General features: G+C 41.1%; 1 protein-coding gene across 2 annotated transcripts in view; it reads left to right on the top strand.

Moving 5' to 3' along the window:
- The window catches only part of LOC146572313 (protein sidekick-1-like), a 282,653-nt gene that overhangs the window by 158,323 nt on the left and 100,034 nt on the right, over positions 1 to 24,296 (top strand). Inside the window, exons 6-7 of one of the 2 annotated variants that reach the window (XM_085276354.1) lie at positions 15,908 to 15,934; positions 23,892 to 23,994. In XM_085276354.1, coding sequence (XP_085132480.1) covers positions 15,908 to 15,934; positions 23,892 to 23,994 — 130 coding nt within the window. The remainder of the gene's footprint in view (positions 1 to 15,907; positions 15,935 to 23,891; positions 23,995 to 24,296) is intronic. The other variant, XM_085276355.1, reaches the window with a different exon arrangement.

Genomic DNA, 24,296 nt, shown 5'->3' with positions numbered 1-24,296 from the left:
GCTTTGACAGTTTGTGTCTGGAATTATTATTTGAAACATTTCAGTTGCGAAGGGATCAGATTTCTCTCTCCTGATCCCCATCCCGTCTCTGTCTGGTTCCTCTGTTGTCCCTCTTATTTCTCTCTCTCTCTCAGTCCCTTCTCTTACTCTCTCTCCCTCACTCTCTCTCTAAATAATGAGGCTTCTCTGTGCTTCTATAATTAAAACCCAAGTGTACAGACAGAGAGATGGAGTGATTGAAGGATGGACAGGAAACTGAGTCATAGACTGTGTCAGTACAACAAACAACTGTGCTCTACTTGTTCCACCTAGTTGTGGATTTAATTGCAAGCTTGTTTTACAGCATGATGGCACTGATTAGAATGGATGCCTGTGTATACAGCTTTGACGTAGCATTTTCCAGATGCACACCCACTCATACGGTCTTTAAACCCTCTTCCTAATAAAATAGTCAATAGACACAGAGGAAGGCAGCAGAAGTAAGTAGTGAGCGAGGTGTCCAGTGACTAAGCAAACAGACAAAAGGTCACAGACGCTGGATGTGAGAAGTTTTTAAGAATCAATGAACAAGCAGATACTGGAGGTAAAGAGGTCAACAAACAGGAGCGAGCAGAAGCTCTAAAACTTAAAGTGTGATGCCGGTTTCTGCCTACCATGTTTACTGCAAGACAGCACTTAGATTTACTGTAGGTGTGTTTGTCTTTAAGTGCCCAGTGCTTTAGCCAGAGTAGTCTAAGAAGGGGCCCAGTGGACCCAGTCGTGCCTTTTTAAAATCGTTTTATATATCTTCCAACATGGATTAAGAAGATGTTTAAGTGATTAAGATGTTGACATAATCATATAAAAAATAAATGACTGTGTTTTATGCTCTGCTAACATTAGCTCTTAGCAGATAGCTTTTGATTTTATTGGGGACAATTGGGTGCAGAAAGGTTGTCGTAATGCGATGAGTTATGATTTCAGGGGTTTGTTGTGACAGCGACTCACTTTGGCTTAGCCTGTGTGTGTGTTGGGGTTTTTGTTGTGTGTCTGTGTGTGTATCTTGGAGCAAGAATGAAGCAGACGGAACAATTTTCTTTGTTAAATTGTAGAACAAGTGCAGCAGTGTTAATAGAACAGGCAACATGAGGGAATGGAGGAATTATTGTTATTTTGGAGAAAATAGGTGGAAATGTAGCAGAGGTACTATTGAGTTTGACTAGCTGGACAAATACTGTGTGAGTGTACGGTCTCCCTCAAGGAAATTAAGTGAGCTGACGATCTCAGTCCAGATGCCGATACAGACACTCTGGCTTTGGTTATTGGCTGATTTCAAGTACAGTTCTGATGCCAGTATTCAATTAAGTTGCATTACTCACTGTAAGGAAGAGACTGGGAATCGTTATTCCGCCTGTAAGGAACAACAACATTGCCTTGAAAAAAATAACCGGCTATATAAAAATGTAAAAATGCATGCTGGCATTTCCAGTTGTGCTCCTTTCCTCTGCTCTTTGTTTCACTGTGTGTGCCCTTCTGCGTGCACACACACAGAGCAGAGCAGACAATAGACAGCTGAAGATAACATTACTCGAGCTGATCACACATTGTTACTGTAAGTTTTTGTCACCATGTGCAAACACTAACCAAACAAAATGAAAAAAGGAGAGAGACAGAGAGGGGAGAGGAGGGAGTTGACTGAGAAAAGCATCGTTGACGTCGCCATCTTTTGTTGTTAAATCATAATTAGGTTACAAACTACTGTAAATAAGCAAACATGGCGTGGCGAGTGTGAAATGCAAACTGCTGACTGCTCACTATGCCAAATCTATGAGCTCATCTTATGGAAGGGCCTAGCATCACATGACATACAGATGAAAACGCAGAATAATAGAACCGTATTGAATAGATCAGGCCCATATAGCAGTCCATTTAGATCCAGCTATTTATCCAGTATCAGAATCAGATTTGTGCACTGCTGCGCATGAGCACAGATACAGTGAAGTGAAAATAGAGTGACCCTCTTTCACTTTCAAGGTTTTACAGATCAGTTTATAAAACTACTCCTCTTTGCAAATTTTCTTCAGTTTATTGATGTTTATTTAGGAACAGGTCTCTTAAGGTCCCACCACAGCATATGAGTTAGGTGAGGTCTGGACTTTGACTGGACCATTGCAACACCTTGATGCTTTTCTTTTTCAGCCATTCTGCCTCACTGTCCTCACTGCCTCACTGACCCAATTTTGTCCAAGCTTTAGCTGTTGGACAGATGGCCTCACATTTGACTTTACAATACTTTGGTATACAGAGGAGTTCATGTCTCGTCTGTCCAAAGGACATTGTTCCAGAAGTCTTGTGGTTTGTTCAGATTAAACTTAATGAACTTAATCTGTGCTGCCATGTTCTTTTTAGAGAGGAGAGGCTTTCTCCTGGCAACACTTCCAAACAAGCCACACTCGTTCAGTCTTTTTCTAATTGTACTGTCATGAACTTTAACATTTAACACGCTAACTGAGGCCTGTAGAGTCTGAGATGTAGCTCTTGGATGTTTTCCAGTCTCTCTGAGCATTGCACGGTCTGAATTTGGAGTGAATTTGCTGAGAAAATTGGCAACAATCTTGAATGTTTTCCACAAACTCTTTTCACACTGTAGAATGATGGACTTGAAACTGTTTGGAAATGACCTTATAACCATTCCCAGGTTGATGGGCAGCAACAATTGCTTCTCTAAGATCACTGCTGATTTCTTTCCTCCTTGACATTCTATTAACACTCACTTGAATGCTCCATACATAGTACTGTTCTTTTTACAGCGACTGTACATGCAGATAAGCAGCATAATCTCTGTTGGTTTTTGTGATCCCGTCAGTCGCTGTGTGTGCATGAACATTTATTTTTTTAATAAGTGCTTTATTCGAGTTAAGGCCTCATGTTGAATGTGCACAGATGCAGACAGACATTGTAAAGTTTTCCCACAGTGTTCGGTAGTTGTGCTTTCTTTTTGATACTCATCACTGCGTGAAAAAGCGTGAGGCTCAATGACTCCAAACTGAGCGAACCAGCGGGATATACTGTTCACATGCCAGCTTGTATCAGCACATACTGACTATATTCAGGGTTTTCATAAACTGTTTTCACAGGATCCTGAATATAAATGAAATATTATTGTGAATCCAAACATGCTGATTGTCTCTGTGTGTCAGTGCTTCTTGCTGGGTGTAAAAGGTTATTGGAGTAGCATGCCAGTCAGCAGATGTTAATTTGAAAGAATAGATGTGGAAGAGAAAAAGAGACATTAAGTGGGGAAACAGAGCTGGTGAATGATGGGGTAGGCGGCAGAGGAAAGATTAGATTGGAGGGAGAGGAGAAAGATAAAAGATGGGTAAATGGAAGGAGAGATGATGAGGTGCTGAGGAAGGGAAATACGCTCAGTCGATTGAACGGGGCAAAGAGGTGAGTGTGTCGTATTCGTTGTTTGACTTGTGTTTCGTCTGTGTGTGTTTGTAGGTATGAGAAATATGGATAACATTTTCTGTCATGGCATTTATATTGTATGGAAGTTCAGAGAAAAAATGATTCATTTTGCTTGTGCCTTAGGTTATAAAGCAGATTCTTAAAAAAACTAAAGTGTTGGCTCCTGTTCACATGCTGAATCCCCAAGAAAAACACAAAACACTGGTGCTTATTGGTAGGAGAAAAGAGCAGATTATTATTAATGATTGTAACAAATAAGTACGATAAAAGTTTCATCTTTTTCATTTAAACGATCTGGTAAACACAGGTAAAGCCCAACAGGTCGAGCCTTCTGCTAGTAATCTCTCAGCCCTGTTGGCATGAACACAGAAATGGCTGTCTCCTAGCCAACAGCACATTTCTCCAACTAAACATGATCTTTAATTTGACAGCATAGAATAAAATATTGTTTGTAAAAGCCAGGCGAATTGCTACCTCTTGTAATTCCAGCTGTTTGCACCAGGATTTTTATATGACCACCTTCATTAAGAGAGCCAATGTCCCGAATGGTTAGTTTTAAAGTTAACTTTAAATATAGTGACCAGCTTGAACTTAATTTGAACTTGCTTTGAGTGTCCTTCCATATGTCAAATGCTAGTTCTTGTTTCTAGTCTTTATTCCTGAGTTACTGTTGACGGTCTAACATATATTTGTTGGACCCTCTGCCCCGTGAAACTGCCACAATTGTAAATAATAATATAAAGTTTCAGGATTACAGTCATTTTTATACAAATGGTCACATTTGAATAACAAGCAGTTAACAAGTTGATTAAATAAAGGCTCTGTAGATGTGTTGAACTTTAAGTCAGCACCGTGAATTAATGCTGAAAGTCTGCATTTTAGTCACATATGTATTGGCTTATTTAAAATTCACTGTGATGTGTACAGAGGCAAAATTACAAAAGCTGTGTTTCTGTCTAAAAACATTTGAACCTGACAATATACTGAAGTTGAGTAGTTGTAGTGTTACTGTCTAGAACCATATTAGACAGTATTTGCTTTCATCAGTGAGTAACTTTAAGAGCGTACAGAGAAACAGCTTTGATGATTTGCCAGCTCGTTCTTTAGGCTTCTTTTGGAAGCAGCTGTTGACCAAACAGATTAAATTACTTCATTTTTCTAGAGCTGGTGGTTGAGTCTGTATAATCATCATAGGATGGAGCTTAAGCTGACCTTAAATATTCTAAAGACATCGTGCAGCTTTGTCAGTGATGGACTCCATAGTGTTTTATGGTTATACAATGGACAAATTTGCATGTACGAATACCTAAAGTCACATCAATTACCTCATTTGTTCATTAGCTACCATGTGTTCAGCTGACACCGTGATCTGAATGTGCGGGCGGTGCTTTTTAAGTGTCGTCTGCATTCGTTAAATCCTCACTGAGGTACCGCCACCCTTCACATCTGTTTAGTAATTCACACACCACGAGTGTGCGTGCCTGCGAAAATTGTAGACTTAACAGTGTTTTTATCTGGGTTTCTGAGCGAGCAGGGTACTTGCAAAGAATTAGTGAACGAAGGAGAGATAAAGAGAAGTGAGATGAGACTGAACAGAGAAGACACGTGGACAGAAAAGGATTGTGTACCAGAGAGAGAAAGGCGTGCAACGAGCAAGTGCAAAACTAGCAAAGCTTTGAGGACGATACAGATGGATAGGAAGGAAGAAAGAGAGGCAGAGTGTAAAAGTTGAAGATTGAGAGGGGATGCTGAAAACAGGAATAGATCAACAGGGCCTTTAATCCAAAAATAGTTTCCGCCCTTCCCCTCCTTCCTCCTCATCCTGACTTACCTCCCCGCCACCCCCTCCTCCCCTGTCTGCTTGTTTGGAGTGATTGAAGAAAAGGGGAGATGTGTGCAGCCTTCACATGTACTACACACGTACACAGTCACAGACAGCAGTGTGTGCATGCGGACATATTGTGGTGCAGAGACAGACGGATGATGTCCATTACCAGGCCGAGCTGTCCGGAGCCAGGCGGAACAGCTGCAGCCAGATCGCACTGATCTATCACTGTTCTAATGAAGCTGTTATAGCCAGGCCCAACCAATCAATCTCTGAGCCACTTAATCAATTAAGCCATTAATCAGACATAGACTCTTAACTGTTCTTGGCCCTTTGAGGGATAGTTTTATATATATTCCAAGACATGACGACAGAGGCACACAATCCTGTGCTTATACACGCAGGCACAGAGTCGGTCTCCTATAAAAATAAGCTCCACTTTTCTTTGTTGCTGCAAGAGGTCGACAAGCAGAACAGTTTAATGTGTCTTCGTTTGCATTTTCATAAGAGGTACAGCTGAATGAGGTGCAGTGTACACTTAGGAAAGCAGGTAACATTTGCAGGTGAGACACTCAGTGATAATTATTGTATCACTTCTGTTTCTTGTGCTTGAAGATTTAATTGGTATGAAAAAAATAGCTTCATAAATGCATTTGCTCTTTTTTCTGGCTGAATCACTCAAAAATGACTGTTTGGAGGTTTTGAAGAAAAAAAAAAGATGTTTTTAATGGTAACCTTGGGCTCTGGAGAGCATTAATCGACATTTTGTAGTATTTTCTGGCATTTTACAAACTAATAGCCAGAACACACATTACTGATGATGTTTGTTTTAATCTCATATCATCTAAATTTAATGACTCCCCACAGCTGTCTTTCACTTTTTCATGTGGATTGCAGTAGAAAATTGCAAGCAAACTTGAGAATTTATGATCTGCTACTCAGGGGCCTGCATAATGTGACTGCTATAACTATTGCTCAGTAAGTTGCCTTCACTATTATTCAGTTGTCCAAAGTATGATTGGTAGTAACCGTCTTTATCTTTCAGTAATCCTGATTGTTATCCTGAAATTATTTTCAGGGAGACACTGTAAATTGCTGCCGTTATGAAAAACTTTTTCACCATTTCAATACAGACATTGAGCTTCTTAGCTTCTTTAGCAATTTATTTCCCCCTCATCAGTCAGCATGCAACTTAGCTTCTGGAGACAGCACCCAATAATTCAGATCTCTTGGGGCAGATACAGTATCTAGATACAGGATAACATATCTAACCCAACTTTTCCTGTTTCGTGTATTGGACACTGTTTTTTTAGATGGTATGGTCTAACAAAACAATGTTAGCAAACAACAAAATTTTGACCTACATTTTTTTCTTCTTTTGTTGGTGAGTGCCACCACCCAAAGGAGGTGTTATTTATGTTTATTATGATATCTCTGCTTGCTTCTCTTTCCTCTCACTCCCTTCTCTGCCCTCCCTGACCCTGGTCCTGCCTGAGGTTTCTTTGTGTTTAGAGGGAGTTTTTCTTCCCGCTGTCGCCAAGTGCTTGCTCATCATGGGTTGTGTGGTTGTTGGGGTTTCTTTCTAATACCGCAGGGTCTTACAGTATAAAGTGCCTTGAACCAACTGTTGTTGCGAATTCATGTTATGTAAATAACATTGAATTAAATAATATCCCCTTATAAAGCCAATGGTTGCTCCAGGGGACATTTCAGTCTCTGGTTGCTTAGCTAACTCCGAATATATTTAACAACTCCCTATATGCAGATTAGTGGTACCCTTCCGTTGTTGTTTTGTTTTTTTAATTTAAACTAACCCATGATGCCAATAATTATTTAGCCTGTCATCCCTTAAATTTCATTGGCTTTTAGGGTCTCTGGTCACCACATCACTGCTAGTCACCTCCTTGAGGCTTAAAAGTAATTTTGGGGGGTTAAAGTAATTTTATTGGCTTAAATTAATCAATCTTTATTTTTCTGAAACAGACTGATTGCATTGGACTAATCTATGAGCACAATTAAGACTGGCAAACCCTACAGGCCAGCCTAATATGTCTAATATATAAAATCCACCCCAGAAAGCTGTCGGTACCAAAAACCTCATCCTTTGCTTATTAATTCTGCATATTCATATTCAGATATTAATGTATGTACCTGTGGTGCTGTGTGAATTCTGATATCTGATGGGATTGTGGTTATTTGATTCATGCCTTTGAACTAAATTGGATGAAACAGTGTCACTGTAAGGACTCTACGTGAATGGAATACAAGTTAAAAAAAAACTATTAAAGACGTATTCAGACTTTGCCAGTAAGGTACTTCATGCTGAATGGCTCTAATGAAGGTGTGCTGTGTATCAGGCTGTATGCTATAGGCTTATGGGCATGTCCTTTGATGACTTGGATGTCTGGTGAATCATACAATGCTAACAATAAAGTGTATTTGGCCTAAGCACTAACAGGTCAGGAAACCAGCAGTGAAGGAGCCCTTACACCCTGTTGGTGCTCTATAACAACTGTCACTGGGCATCTCTCACAGTATGTAGGTACAACTGTTTTGACTACGAACAAGTGATTTTCATTTTTGACTTTAACACCTTTGGGACAATCCAAATTGGGACTTGTATAGTTTCATTCTGCTGCAAGTGTTTTAGCTTTAAGGGAGTACCCAAGGAAATGCCAGTACATGTTCCCCTCCGCCGATCTGTCCTCTTTTCCTCAAGGCCACGTCCCCTCACTCACTGGAGTAGTGAATGGTGAGCTGGAATAGTATCCTCTTGCATATGAACCTTATTTACTTATGCCAAGGGCCTCTTACTCACAGTTCCTCAACTCTGTGTGACAGAAGGGCAATGGGAGAAGGGTGGATAAAGACGAAGATGGGGTGACAATGAAGCAGTGTGAGATAGCAGGTCGCCCTGCAGCTTTCTGGATGAAGAAAAGAAGGAGGAAACAACCTGATTTAGTAGCAAGGCATTTCTTGTTTGTCTCTCCTGTGATCCGTTCTCCATCTCGCCCTAGGGTGGTTGGCACAGGACAGGAGAACACAAAGCTGTGCCATATTACAGCAACAACTTTTCACGTCAACTTTTGCCCTATCCGACCACTCGCCTTTCATCTCTCACTTGTCTTTTAATATTCTTCCTTTTCTCTCACGGGATCAGAGGCTCCTTGTTTTATTCTCTTTCTCCTGTCAGAGGAGAAAACTTGCAGAAGCAAGCACTCCTTTATGAATCTGTTTGTTATGCTGTCATTAAGCTCACAATATGAAGCCACATCTATCTCCCCTTTTCATTATATGCTACATGTTTTGTTTTCTGTTTTACATTTTTCTTGTTATCACTTTATTTTTCTGGTTGGATGTTTTATCAGTTTCATTGGCACATTTTCATTCATTTCCGCGCCTTTTGAGGCGATAAGAGGTAATGTTTAACGAGGGTTTGGGCACGAAGAAACCTGAAAAGTCTAATGTAATGGGAACAGCGAGGAGTGGAAATTAATTTGTCATTAAATGAAAAAAGTGGTTGTACAGACGGATAAGCAAACCCTTCTTTTCCTTTCAGACTGTCGGCAAAGTGAATGTCAAAACCTTGTGACATTTGGGAGTCCACGCAAGGGTGATTGACACCAACTTTTACCTGAACGTGTATGAGAGACTGGGCTGTGTGTGTGGGTGTGTGTTCGCGCATGATTGACATGGTAAATTGGAAAGGTCAACTGGTGCTGGTGTTTGGTACAGACAGGCAGACAGCAGGAAGATGTAACCTTGCCAGAGTCCACATTTATAGAGGGAAGGAGAATCGGATCCAGTGACAGGATTTTGCTCAAATAAAGAGAGTAAAGGTTGTATGAAAACCAAACTTTGTTATGTAAACCTGCTCACGGCTGTTTACATGCTGTGTATCAATGATAGGTCTCCACAAATTCTTCTTAGATTTTCAGAGACAGACGCACAACTCGGTATAAGAAAAGAAAGCATATTTTAACATCTGGGTCCATCAGGAATTGCCCTGAGGTCTGAGGTCAATGCTCCAGCAAGCTTATTATTTTACATGCTTGTGCGCACACGTGTTTGTGTGTCGAGACGGGTCCCTGTGCTTCTCCCTGTAAATGTATCAGTATTGGAAGTTGGAGCGTTGCATTTGTATCGCTGCTGATATGAATTTCAAATAGGTGTGTGTTTGTGGCTGTGCACGTATGTGTGTTAGCACGTGTGTGTTTCGGAGCAGGAAGAAGGAACAGAGAGAAAAGGGAGTGAGATTGACAGGGTAAATTGGAATGGTAAGGGTTTTTGAGGTTGAACTTTGGGTTTTTAAGCAGCCAAGGGAGGGAAAGAAAAGACCCAAACGCACTGCTAAAAAAGTATTCTTTTGCTTGGGGAAATGTGACAGTGGATGTCGATGTGGGTGGATGCGGGGGGAACAAAGCGAAGCTGAGCCGGGGAATAGATTGTCACCGAGGGGCAAGGGTTGTCTTGTTGTATGTAGATGGAGGGAAAGAAGAAAGGCCCACTGGGGCATTTTATGTGATAAAGGGTTATGAGAGGTTGGGGTGAGTCATGGAGGGTTTCGGGGTGTTGCAGCAAATAGGTGACCCTGAGCTTGGGACTGAAGGTTCAGTACCAGCACACCAGGTCATCCAGAAAGCTAAAACAGTCACACATTACGCACATACCAAGCACACAGGATTGTTGTACTGAATAGCAGGCACAGGAAGCAGATACTGTAATTATTACCTCTTGTACACAAACCCATACTGTAGACACCCTCATGTGCAGCGACATCCATTTGCACAATTTGCTACCACTCACAGAGGACACGGTGACCTCCGCTTGTTTATGGGTCCTTCAGGCAGGCGAATACACAACAGTGAATTAATGAATACAAATCCTCCCCAAGGTCGAGGCGTACTTAGGCACAAACTAATATTTTCACATGACCTCAAACTGTTTTAATAAGATTAATATCAACCATGATGCTGATGTTGGATATAAAGGCAGAAAATGACAGGAGCCACCTGTGCTACAGTAATTATCTCAGTAGTGCAATGCACATCGATTAAGACAATGAATGATCCAAGGCATTTCACAGGGTTCTGAAACACAAAGAGAGATTGGGAAAGCAGCGGAGGGAAAAAAAGTGCTATGAACGTCAGATGCTTTGTTGTGTCGTGAACACACGCACACACACAAACACAGTCTTTTGGTCTTCCTCTCCGTCTGTTGTCCCCTGATGTCCTCATTGTTTCTGTGTTCCTGTTGGAAACTGAAGATGACTCAGAATGACACATCATTTGAATTCACATGCAGGAGTGTGTGCCCTCAGACCAAATCCTGCATGTTCCTGTTTGTCTGTGTGTCTGTTTGCATTTGTGTGTGTGTTCCATGTTTGTGCAAGCCCACATGTGTGTGCTGTCACCCCGTTAGACTCTCCAAAATAATAGATTTAGTAATACTGCTACTTGACAGCACAAACTGTTCTCCACTTAAAAAGCCATGTTTGAGTGTGTTAGGAATAGTGTAGAACATTTTGTCCTTTACTTTCTGTTTTAAAAGGACTGCCGTTCAATACAAATCTCAAGAAACAATTCTTGAGATTTGTATTGAAAACATGATATATGCTCTGTGTGCAATTTAAATCGTACACCTTGCAATTTGTCTAAAACAGCACTACTAAACCATGTCCTCACAAACGTTCAGCTTTGTTTAAAACTGCTTATAGGTGAACTCAGTTCTGTTGGTATTATGGCATATGTAGTTTATAGATAAATCCATTTCAAAGCAGCCATTTTGACACTGTATACTAGTTAAATACAGGCGTTACTAATCACATTAATGAAGCTGAGTTCTGTTTAGACAGAGAGCCTTCATTAACTGAGACATGCCTGCAGATGTCCTACTACAGAGAGAGGTGATTGCTCACACAGCCTGTAGCTAATGCCTCGCTCACACTAGAGTAAAAACAGGATAGCAGCTTCCTTGTGAGTAGGAAAAATTATTGTTTCCTCAGTGATTGCACTGAAATTTTAATCATGCACCACCCTCAACCGCCTGTCTGGACTTAACGTGAATATCTGTGTATGTAGACAGCAACCGACTTGCAACACGTGTCACTGGATTCGTGATTTTTGCAGTTTGCATGTATTTGCCAACGTGACACGATTTAGTCACAAACTAATTGCAAAATGACTCCTTCTTATTGTTGTTTTATTGCTGTCTCGATGCGCCAATTTTTCTTTTAAGTCAGTTATTGACTGTAAGTGGTCACAGACCTGGTCTCTGCTTTTCAAGCAGCCATTTCAAAGACAACAAGCTTGCAAGTTCAATTTACACTGTTGCAATAATTTTGGTTGTGCTGTGGTCTCTGACCATCATTTCCCCTAATGTGACTGTACCATAACTTCCCAAAGATAGACCAGATTTGCAGATATGTGGCAAATAGCACTACTTTGATTTATCATTAGCTTGTTCTTAAAAAAAATTATCATCCTAGCAAGTTACTGTATTTTTTGCATATACTAGCAGTGGATACAAGCGGGTTAAGCTTTATTTTTTCTACATAGTTAAGCCTGTTGCACAGGTGATGTGATAAAAGACACTTAATGGCTTTTACTCGTGAAGGTTTAGACTGCACAGTAAAGTGCTAGTACTAAAAATGTCATCTGCACTGATCAGAGCTGTGCACTAAGAAGAAAGTTCAACATCTCAAGGATATCTTTTCATTATCTGGCATCACTCACCGGCACACTGGCAATCAGGCTAAGCGCTGAGACAAACATAGTTATCAACTCGATAAGTAAACCCATGGTTTATCAATCTGGCTACAAACACGTTCACGTAAAAGAGGTAGCGTTAATCTTCTGACTACCCACAAACATGAATTAGTCTACTGGCAGCAGTGCGTCTGATTTTACAAAGGAAGATAAAACTATAATAATAGAAAAAATATAAAGAGATTACACGCATACTGAAACCAACTCAGCTGCTGCCAACAAAGCAGTGACGTGGGGAAAATTGGGAAAAAAAATACAGACTGCATACGTTAACAGAGTATCTGTGCTCTGCAGTGTTGGGTAAGTTACTTTAAATTACTAGTTACTTCTATCAAAAGTACCGTAATTGTCGGGCTATAAGCCGCTACTTTTTGCACAAGCTTTGAACCCTGCGGCTTTTAGTCAGGTGCGGCTTTTCTATGGATTGTCCATGATTTTTGTCATATCGTAAGACAATTTGTTTTGTGTGTTCCGCTGTTGTACGGCACTACGTTGCCTGGCGGAAGGATCGGGGTTCAAGAGTGGTATGTTAGTCACATGTCCGTCCGCCAGGCAACGTAGTGCCGTACGAAGTAGCGCGAAAAACAAACTTCAAAGTAGCGGTACGCGTTCAGCGGGAGGCGTGGATGATGAGCGGCGATAAACTTGCGAAAAGCAAGTTATGCCCAACTCCACCGGTGGATTCTGACAGCGTGGAAAAGTGTGAAAACATCCACGATCACCAACGGATTTTGAAGGGCTGGACTGCTGCATGATGGTGAGGAGGACACCGCCACGGCCCTTCTGAGGGTGTTCGACTCTGACACTGACAATGAGGATTTCTTTGGTTTTGAAAGTGACAACGAAGGAGAGAAGCGGAGAGTGGATGACGAAGCCATCCTGAGCCTGTTCGTTTCCGACATTGGAGGAGAGGACTTTGGTGGTTTTAGTGCGCAGGAAGAAGAGAAAGATGGTGGTGAATGACTGACTTTTCTTCTTGTTAAAGCTGTGTCACTGCACCTGAGCCTAAAAGGTAGTCCGAATCTATTTTTCTGGTGTGCTGTAGGCTACTGTTATGTACTACATGTGCAAATATGTACCCATAACTTGTTTTTCAAAATATTAATAAAAGTGATGTCTCCAAACAGCCATCTCTTTCCTGACAATTCCCTTTGTGCATATTCTCTTACATATGATAAGTCAACATTGAAACACCTGCGGCTTTTAGTCAGGTGCGGCTAATGTATGTACAAAACAGGATTTTCCCCTGATTTTAGCTTGTGCGGCTAATATTCAGGTGCACTTTGTAGTCCGGGAAATACGGTAACTCAGTTACTTCAAGTTACTCGTTATTTTCAAAGTAAACCTTGGTTTTACTCAGACTTCTCTTGTTAATGTGTTGCTTCCGTAACTGGATACCCAGCAAGATTGCCAGTCTTCTAGCTTGCTTACTTGCCACAAGTGCACTGTGCCACCTACCAATAGAAAGGAAAAAATAATGTGCACATTTCCACGAGAGAAATCCCACGCCTGGACCGTCATTGACTGCTGCCATGATTCTAGCCTACGTCACAGCGTCATGTGCGCTTTTTACATCCAACACAAAAACTGCAGTCGTGGTGCTTTCGATTGTACTCAGAACTCGGAAATTCTGCCTTTCGAATAGGAAGATGTAGGTAACACCAGACTGCAGATGAGCTGCATACAGGGCTGGACTGGGACAAAAAATCGGACCGGGCATTTTGACTGACCGGCCCACCATTATAGGAACAATCATAAAGCCTTTGAATGAAAACAAACGCTGTTGTGACAGTGATGTACACTGTTCTGATGGTATAAATGCATCAATCTATTAGTCGTTTGTTGTAAGATTCAGATAATAATTTTTTAAAAGCTAGACATTTTAAATGAGAATAAGAAAGAAAAGTATTTCCTTGTGCCCCCCTCTCCCTGTTAATGCCCTACCTGGCCCCCTGGCAACACTTTGCTAGACCCGCCCCTGCACAGTTACCAGCTGTCAGCTACGTAGAAAAAGGATCCTGGTGTTATTTGTCTCTCAGAAACAGTTCATAACTTCCCTTCAACTCACTCATGTGACCTAAAAGGTAAACCTGTTTCTCCATCACCTGTTCAGCTCTGATGATCCAGTAAGGACGTCTCCTGGTTTCATCTTCATGTTTAGGTTGCTGCTGTTGTGCTCTTTAGAAGACGCTACTTTTTAAAATGCAGTGTATAGCATTTAGCTGCATTATCATTAAATGAAGTAAAGTACGCCCACAGTTTTGAACAGTCAGCTGTGACCGCAGAGCACAAAATGCAAACACAGCAACATCACATGTGATCAGTTTATACGAGCAATTCTAGCCTTGAGTATCCAGCCCTCCTTAGTCCTCTGTGGCCCTTCGCCTGATTTCATGTCACAAAGCAGACGGGTATAGGATGAAGGAAATTCAACACAGGCACAGTGTCAGCTGGCTCGACAAAACACTGGGTTACTTCACATAGTCCCTGGTTCTTTGATAGCAGAGATGAGTGTTTGACTATGGGAATCGCCTTGGTGTGGCCAACTACGAGCCGTCTCAGGAAACGCGAGCGAAGCATCTCACTCTGAACCAGGGATTAAAACTCGAAACATAACCTAGTCCCAACCAGGTTATCTGTTGAGCATAAGTTACCATGGTGATTTAGCTGGTGAAAAGAGAGCCGCTCGACACAGCTCACAGGTGTTTCCAGTGTTGCAGACAAAGCACGCCTCCTCTCCAATACTGAACACAGCTGTCACAAGAGGTGGAGAGTGTCATCACAACAAGCATCAGTCTTAAAAGATATTGTGCCACTAAAAAAGGCCCAAAAAGAAGCAAATTTGTCTTATGGATGCATTTCAGTTCATAGGAACAAGTTTTGACATTTAATACCTGGCGATAGCCGACCACCGATTTATCTTATTTCCACAAGAAATGCTGAAAACTTTTGAACAGCTTATCCTTCTAAAGTTTTTCCCTCAGTTTGTTTTAGGAAGCGTTTTTTCACCCTCATGAGCTGCTTGCTCACTCTTTGTCACTTGTGCTATAGACTGTGTGTGTGTGTGTGTGTGTGCTCACCCTACGCACAGGCTGAGCGAACTTTGCATCAGAATCTAAATTAAGCCTCTGACATACATTTTTCACTGCGCACACACACACACACACACACACACACACACACACACACACACACACACACACACACACACACACACACACACACACACACACTCCCAGTATTGTAAAGTTGAGTGAGTGGCTGAGCGGCTGAATAGAAGCGTTAAGGGGTAGTGTATTGATAGATGAATAGTGAATGTAGATTTTCTGCCAGTAGAATGTCAATTCCATCATTTTCTCACAGCTTACACTCCTGCTACATCCAGACTTATGACAAATAGAGGGAGAAAGGCAGAAGGCGAAAGATAGAGGGGGAGAAGAAAAGACTGAGAGACACAAAATTTGGTAGCTGGCAGTTGATGGATGGGCTGCAAACAGCTTGTCTTCCTCTGGACTCCATGATAACATAGCCTTCCCTTTCTTGCTGTCTGTTTCTCCTCGTCATCCATTTCTCTGTTTCTTGCCTTTTGTGTGTATGGTGTTTCCTCCTTTGTGTGTTTTTTCTCCTCCCTCATCTTGAGCCTCTTTATCCAGTATGCCTCCAAATCGCTGAGACTCTGCTGACTTGTGAAAGCTTGAATTTTCTTTTGCTTCTTTTAATGTGTATTTGGTGAATTGCTTTTTTTTTTTTGCTGCACCCCAAGTAAATACTTGAAATCTAAATTAAATGTCTCCCATTTCTCTTACTTCCTATCCCTCTTTTTCTCCAACTTCTTTTCATCTCATTCTCTGTGGCTGACGGACAGTTGGCAAGAAAAACCGCGGGTCAACAGGTAAAGAAGCCATTTGCATTTGCATTATCTTCCTTGCTCTGTCTGTCTAAACAGAGACAAATGTTGCCTTGATCCTTTCCTCTCTCCAGAAGTTGAGAGCTAAGAGCTGCTCACTGAAGCCACACTGGTTGAAGTGATGAGAACAAACTGTAAGGGATGTTTCCCCACTAAAATCTCACTGTTTTCTGCTTCATGGCTACAAAACTTAGAACTCAACATCTTTTAATTTCAAGGTCATCAACTCAGTTAATTTTAATAGAGATTGTCCATTCTGTCTGCTACCAACACTAAAAAAATGTTGCAATTCTGTGATGACATACGCAACAATCAAGTTAAGATATGCACTATCACCGGGCTAGCATTAGCTTTCTAACAGTTAAATGGACGTGGGAATCTAAAAAGATCCTTTGCAATTCTTTGGAAGCTGAAAGGAGCAGCATATATCGGCCTTGAGAGGAGACTCTCCACTGTGGCTCGAAAAGACCACACATTCATTGGCTAATTACTTTATGAATAACAGTTTGTTAGCCAGTAAGCTATTGTTTCATATTTTGATGCGTAGCATGACCAAGATTTTCAAAACAGACTTATTGTTCCTTTTTGATTCTATGTGACCCCAAACTAGTGAGACCTCTTCAGCAGAAAAATGTTTACAGAGATCAAGTCAGAAAGCCGTTTTCTCATAGACTTCTACAGCACTGTGTGTTTTTGCAACCATAGCTATCGCCATCTGGTGGCCTTCACATAAAATGCAGATTTTATGTGAAGGGCACTTATGGATCGACTTCATTTTTCCAACCCTGAATCTATGTGCGTGTTTTATGGGCTATTCAGAGATGCTGAAGACAAATGACTCCCCTCACAGGTCAAGAAAAAATGATACGTAGAAAATAATAACTAGTGCAGCTGCCTGTATAGCACTGCTCCAATTTAATAAGAAATGCAGGGTGGGGTATAGAAGTAATTTGTGCCTTTATCCTGAAATATACTTTTTCAGGTTTCAGGAAATAATATTTTTCTCTTAAATTAGAGCTGGTGAAATCATCTTTGTTTAATGTGGTAAAATGTTAGTAATAGCTAAATTTATATAAATGCTTGAATATTCAACAACATATAATGTTAACATTTTAAATAAAATCTGCCACCACCATGTTAGTTAGAGCCAAGTTTTAATCAAGTAGCTTATGTTTAAGTACGATAGTTTTCTTTTATTTTGATATAAAACTGATTCTTCTTCAATAAGAAGTCCAGAAAATCATAAAAAAAAAAAGTAAATCATAAATGAACTAAAACCCAGTTCTCTCAGGCTCTGTTAGTAAAACATTTACATTTAGCAGAGGCCTATAAAGTCTGCCTGTAACAGGGTGCCTGCTCTGATTTTCAGTTGGATGTAATGCCATTTTGTTGTTTTTAAACAAACCCAACATATGGCTCGTTATCCTTAATGTTTCCACTGCAGAAATAAGATGTGCGGTTTTTAAAACAATCTTCATTTGGACTTATTCTTCCAAAATTCGTGGCAAAAATTAGGAGAAACACCCGTTAGCCTCTAGTAACGCGTTATCTATCTTATTTATCCACCCCACCACTATCTTTAGTGCCACTCTCAAATACATAACAAGGCTGAAGAAGGACTACAACTTTAGCTTCACTACATTTGTAATTGAATCACTTCTGCCAATTTGCTGCAACTGCCTGACATTATCACTATGGTGCATATACAGTTATAAATGGCTTTTCTAAGGCTTTGCATTGTTTAATGGAAGTTTAGTGAGGCAGATCATATGGGGTGGAGTTTTATTTTTAATGTGAGTATAGACTGCGTCATTGATATTTGATGTCAAGGTTTCAGGGTGCTAGGACTCACAAGGAGGTGCCGCATTCAGCTCTGCGGGAAGGTGGTAGTGACGACAGTAACTTCCAATCTGAGGAAAGTGTTGACTCACACGCTGCAGGTGTTTGCAGGAGTGAAAGTGGTACTTTTAAAATGCTGATCGTGAGCAGAGCTCTTAAGTACACTGATTTGATTATACAGTGCTGTGTAAAAGTATTTGCCAGCTTCCCGATTTTCAAAAAGGGTCTTTTTTTAAACATTTGTCACATGTATGCATTATAGATCATTAAAGAATTTTTAATTTTTCTCATTTTCTAAAGGAAAAAACCTATCCAAACCTATCTGGATCAGTATTTGCCTGTCAAGCCTAATAACTGGTTGCACCACCCTTCGTCGCATGAAGTGTTTGTGATAACTGGCAATGGGTCTTTCACGGGAATTTGGTTTGCAGAATTTATGTTAATTCAGCCACATTGGAGAGGTTTTAAAAAAATAACTTGTCTCAATCTGATTTAGAGCCAGACTTTCACTAGGCGACTCTAAAACCATTTATTTTGGTTTTGAGCCATTTGTGTGTGGACTTGGTGTAGTGTTTTGGGTCATTGTTCTGGGGGCATCAGGGCATGAACCAATGGTCTGACCAATGGTCAGAATGGTCTTTGCTCAGTGGGCTTTGATAAGTAATTGTTGATCAATGGGCATGACAGTATGCATATTAATGATCAACTAACTGACCTCACAGCCCATTGTTCATTCAGTGGGCTGGTTTCAGTCATTGTGCAAATGTACTGTTTGTAATGTTGGGGAAACATGCCGTCAGCTGAGACTGAAGAAGTCACTTGGATGAGTGACGAAATGCAGCAAAAGTCTCAGACCATCACACTACCACCAACATGTTTGATTGATCTTTTTAGTAAGTGTTGTGTTAGTTTTACACCAGATGTAACGGGACAGAAAAAGTTTAGCGTTTGTCTCGTCAATCCACAGAAGATTTTACCAAAAGCCTGAAGGTCATCAAGAATATTTTCTGGCAAAAGTCAGATTAGCCTCTGTGTTTATTTTGGTCCACAGTGGTTTTCTTCTTGAGTCTCCCGTTGATGTCGTTTTTCCTCACTCACTTTCTTATTGTTGAATCGTGAACTCTGACCTAAACTGAGACAAGTGAGGCCTGCAGTTTTTCACAAAATGTTCTGAGTTTTTTAGTGACCTCCTGGATGAGTTGTTGGTGCGCTCTTGGAGTTATATTGGTACACTAGTTCACCATTGGCTCTCATCGTGGTTCACTGGAGCCCTTAAGCCTTAGAAATGACTTTGTAACAGTTCCTAGACTGATAGTTCCCAATGACTTTATCAGACAGATTCAATTTAAGTTCCTTCTTGATTCTGCAGGTCTAGCAGTAATCAGGCCTGGGTGTGACTAGTGAAATTGAACTTGGCTTTTTTTAACAAATGTGGTTAATCATGAAATTCATAATTTAACAATGGGGGGGCAATTACTTTTTCATACCGGTCTAGGTGGGGTCGGATAGCTTTTTTCTTTTAATAAATGAAATTTAAAAACAGCTTTTTGTTTTAACTCTGGTTATTTTTTTTGTCTAATATTAAAATTTGTTTGATAATCTGAAACATAAGTGTGACAGATGTGTCAGGAAGGGGGCAAATACTTTTTCACAGCACTGTAACTCGCTGGCTTTGCTTCATTTTGGCAACATTTTCTCTGCTAAACTCATGCTACTGTTTCTTCATCAGCACATACTTGTATAATTCCATTTGTGCACGTTGTCTTTTTAGTGTTGTAACTGTTTGCAGGTGTGTGTGTGCAATTAACATTTTGTCAAAGGTTAATGGGTGAAAAAAAAAATTCATCTATCTTTTCCTCCGGTGTGCTCAAAAAGGTTTGCAGGCGTGAAGCCGTTGCACACACGCTTATTTCACTATAGAGATGATGAAATGTTACCTCATTATGTCATATTTGGTTTTGTCAAGCTGCTAAAAAAAATACTAAAAATTAATCAAATAGTTATTGAGTACTCCCCAGAGCCTAACTCCTGCTGCTGCCTCACCATTACTGCTGTGTGTTTCCTGTTTCCTCACCTACCTCCTCCATTTCTTTCCCATCTTTCCATCTCCTGCTTTCATCACTTGCACAGAGTGATGACAAAGATAGATAGAAGCTTTGGCAGCTGAAGGAAGAGATGAATATTTAAAATCGGGCATCTTTCTCTGTCCTCTCACTGCATCCCATCCTTTGTCTGTCTCCCCTTGGGGCTTGGATCTCCAGCTCTTGGTGTGGTGTGGCACAGTGTGCGTGCGTGTGTGTGGCATGTCTTGGCTTGTGGTTTTCTATTGGCATTCTAAGGCGAGTGTAGTCAGATGATGACACTTAGCTGTCAGCATGCAGCATTAATGAGCGCAGTGACACGCACAAACACTCACCCCACTCTCACACACACACGCAGCATTCCCCAGGGAGATCAGCAAATGATCACCTTCTCCTCTCTGTGTATCCTACAAAATACTTTAAAAGCTCTTTATTTTTTTAACCTCTCATTTCCACTGTCCCTCCATTTCATTTCTCCCTCCAAATTCGTGCTTCCTCTTTCGACATCGCACTATTTTTTCTCAAACTTTTTTGCCTCACTTGTGTGTGTACTCAAAGTGTGATATGTGTTAGTTGGCTGTGAACCATGCAGACACGTATCTGACAACTCTATTAATACACAGCCAGCTAATACCAGCTTCCTCCTGTGTGGATTTTTGCACGTGTGTGTACGTAAAGAGAGATGTGTGTGCTCAGTCCTCAACCAATCCCTCCCTGCACTCGAGGTCTCTGCAGAGATTTGTCTGAAAGGCTTAAAGCGTACAGATCTCCAGTCATAGAAAGATCATGCTCACAAATACGCGCAAACACACACACACACACACACTCATATATATATCCCAGCTGACTCACCGACACTGTTGGGAGTTTGCAGTGACTGACAGATTTAATAGAAGAACAAGCTGTAATCTGAGGGAATCCATTCAAAGAGGGATTACATTGTAATCTGAGGATAGAATAGCTTTTCATCTTTCTCTCCCTGTCTCGTTCATTCTCCATTTATCAGTCGCTATCTTTTTTTTTGCCCTAAAGCCGCACCGATCCTTTTACTAGCCCTCTTTTTATATATATATATATATCTTTCCGATCCTTGATTTAATTTAGGATTTTTTTCTGCTTCCATCTGACACACACACTTCCAATCCTAGCACAGCTGTGTCACCTCAGCAGCACTTTGCTGTCAATCAGCAATGATTGCGCTGACGAGAGCATTGTAACATTGCAATGCCTCTTTGGTGCTAAATTATACCCAGAACCATGTGCACATACACTTGGAGGAAGCTCACAAGATTTATGTTTTTTTCCCTCTCTGTTACCGCTTTTTCTTTCGTTTTTTTTGCTTCAACAGCTCTTCTTTTTTATCATTCCTCTTTCTATAATGAAGCTTTTTAGCCCCAAGTTGTTGTTCTGATATTGCTCCATTCTGCAGCAACCCGTCCTGCGAGCCCTCCCTCCATCACTCCTGCTTTCCCTGCCTCTGCCACATGGTGTTTCTCATTTGCTAAATGAGGAATCCAATAGAGTTAGATTAAACTTTCTGGACTCTGTTTGTTGAATCTTTAGAGCGAGCCTTTTAGCTGCCACAGCTTAAATGCGCATGTATAATAATGCGCTCTGCCAGTTTGAATATCTGTCCTTGTTTAAGTTGAAGAAGATTAATTTAATAATCCCAGTTTAAACAACTAAAAGGCAAAGATAAGAGGATGATAGGGAATAAGGGAGGGAGGATAGGCGGTGGGGAACAAGAGATCCAGACGAGATGAAATGATAAGAGATTTCCCCAGAGAAAGAGCATGTTAGACACGCTGACAGAGAGAAGAGAAGAGCGAGGATCACACAACCGTATGGCATTTTGCTTCCCCCTCTATTTCTTCCATCGTGTCTGTCACTCCAGGAAGGAAAAGACCATCTGCGGTCCCCCCTCACTTTTTCCCCATCTGCATATATACCCGGTCTCCCTTCTCAAAGCCCTTTTTGTTTTTTGTTTTTGTCTCCCTTGCCATGCCAGTGTTCTTGCTGTCCTGATTTGTCGGTCTGCTCCCCCCAGACGCACAGGCTAGGTTAATAGGTTGGGTTCACATCCCCTTCCATTCATTACTTGTGGCCTTGTTGCTGCTGTTAAGGTCCGCTGATGGTTACTACTCCCTCTCTGACCCCATCTTCCTACACTGGACAGCTAATGGACACTATACCCTTGTTCCATCTGCTTCTACCTCGGCCTGCCCATCGTCGCTCAGCCTCTTTGCGTCTTCCACCCACTCCTGTTAAGCCATCTTCTTTTTTCTGAGCCCAGACCTTTCAATGTGTTCAACGAAGAAAGTAAGAGTGATAGAGACCTCCGCGATTGCTTCCATCTGTCTATTCTACCTTTCTTTTGGTGTCACTTTACTTATCTTCTACATTAATGACTCAGCCTCCACTCACTGAGTGTTGGTGTCAAGGCGCTCAAGTGTGTGTGTGTATCTGTGTGTGTGTGTGTGTGTGTGTGTGTGTGTGTGTGTGTGTGTGTGTGTGTGTATCTGTTTGTGCCATCGCTCGCCTGTCTTCCCACCGCATGTCTTATTACAGGTCCGTGTGACAGCGGGATATGACTTTTCAGCGCTTTCTCTCTGATTTAAAAAAAAAAAGGAGAAGAGGGAGAATGAGAGGGGGGAATAAAGAGCAGGGAGTCAATTACCACCTTTTCCTCGTTCCCTTCAAAGGGAAGATCAAAGCTGCTTCTCACCTCCCCTCTATGCCCCCTCCTTTCCTTCTACCCCGACCAACCCCTATCAGAACTAGCCTGTTAATTTACACTCTACTACCCCCCGCACCCCCCACCCTTTTGAAAATCTACATATTCATCAGTTATATAGTCGATGCACTGGGAACCAAGGGAAGTTCACACACACACACACACACACACACACACACACACACACACACACACACACACTCTTACAGAGCCATAACAGTAACGTATAGGCTTCACAAAATCTTTAAAACACTGACATAAGTTTTTCTGTTTGTCTGGTTTTTTTGCTATATTCTGAACAAATGTTATACTTTTCAAACTGATAACAATTCTAAGGCATTCTCTTCTTATGAGAGGCCATTCAGGCCATAAATCATACTTTCTCGCACACACACAAAATCATAATCTTGCACGTACACCACAGTCTCCCACATACCATTTGGGCAATAAATCATTCTTCATATACTCACACTAGTGTACTTCTTTTTTCTGAGAAGTATAATTGTAACTCAGACACATTGCCATGCTATCTCCAATACATCATTATATACTGGATAGTGTGGTTCAGACAGAAAGAACGCTGTTGTTTATAAGAGCGAGTTACACTGTGTGTGTATGACTGAAAATATGTTTGAGATAAGAGGACACAGTTGTTTAGAAACCGAAAGAAAGTATTATCAGAACTTTTAGTCTTTTCTCAGTCACATCTATATTCTCACACCTCAAATTTCATTGCCATTCATTCAATCTCTGTTACTGTCTTCATTATGAGCAGACACTGTCCAGTTGGAGATGTTGCGCAGTGGGTATGATGCAGTCACTCTTTCTGCTCATCCAGACGATGCAGCGTCTGTGCTTTCTCTGTATTGATTCAGCCAGTGCAAACTATGCTTTTTAACAGAATGTAAACAAAACTGCATTGAATTTAGACAAAATTGCGTCAAACAGGACAATGATGCCAGGCACAGAAAATTCCTCCAGAGTAACGTGAGAGACTGACAATCTCATACACAAAGTTATTACTTGGTGGTTCTGCAAACTACTGAATCGTGGGCTGTGCTTAGTTTTCACAATCATGTGAACTAAAACTGTGGAAACTGTGATGACTAGCTTTGTGTAGTCATGTTTGCTACACAAAGTTGGGTATAGTACGACACTGAGTGGACAGTGTCAGAGTGTAGAGGTGTGCGTATGTGGAAGACCATTGAGATCTGTGTTTGAGATCATGCTGCTGTCTACGGTTTATGAGCTAACCCGCCTCTCGTTTTTTTTTCTCTTTCTGTTGCAGATCCCGAGTCAGAACCAGTGGTTCCAGCTATCGTGATTGGTCCAAAAGACACAACAGTGGTGGCTGGAAATGAAGCTATACTGGAGTGCATTGCTAATGCTAGGTAAACTCCTTATACATGCATACAGACGTGCACATACAAACATGCCTGCAGAGGGTGAACGGTTTCTTTTGCTAAACTGTTTTCTTCCAGGTCACTTAGAGGACACCTCGGAAACTTGTAGCTCAGCAAATGTTCCCCTCTCACTTAAATTACTCACATTGGGTCACCCAGCTCACACAGCTTACAATAATTACCTGAACGACTGATTATCCTAGCCATTATTTTAGTTTAGTTTTGATTAGTTTCTTTTTTTTAATTGTATTGTATTATGGGTAATATTTGTCAGGGACAGTATTTAAGAA

This window comes from Mchenga conophoros, linkage group LG6 (genome assembly GCF_057382185.1).
Source record: "Mchenga conophoros isolate Kocher_MC1m ecotype Shallow Benthic linkage group LG6, M_conophoros_male_GT1.1, whole genome shotgun sequence".
Lineage (NCBI taxonomy): Eukaryota > Metazoa > Chordata > Actinopteri > Cichliformes > Cichlidae > Mchenga > Mchenga conophoros.
The sequence above is the reverse complement of the archived record's forward strand: the minus strand, read 5'-3'. Positions and strand labels throughout refer to the sequence as shown.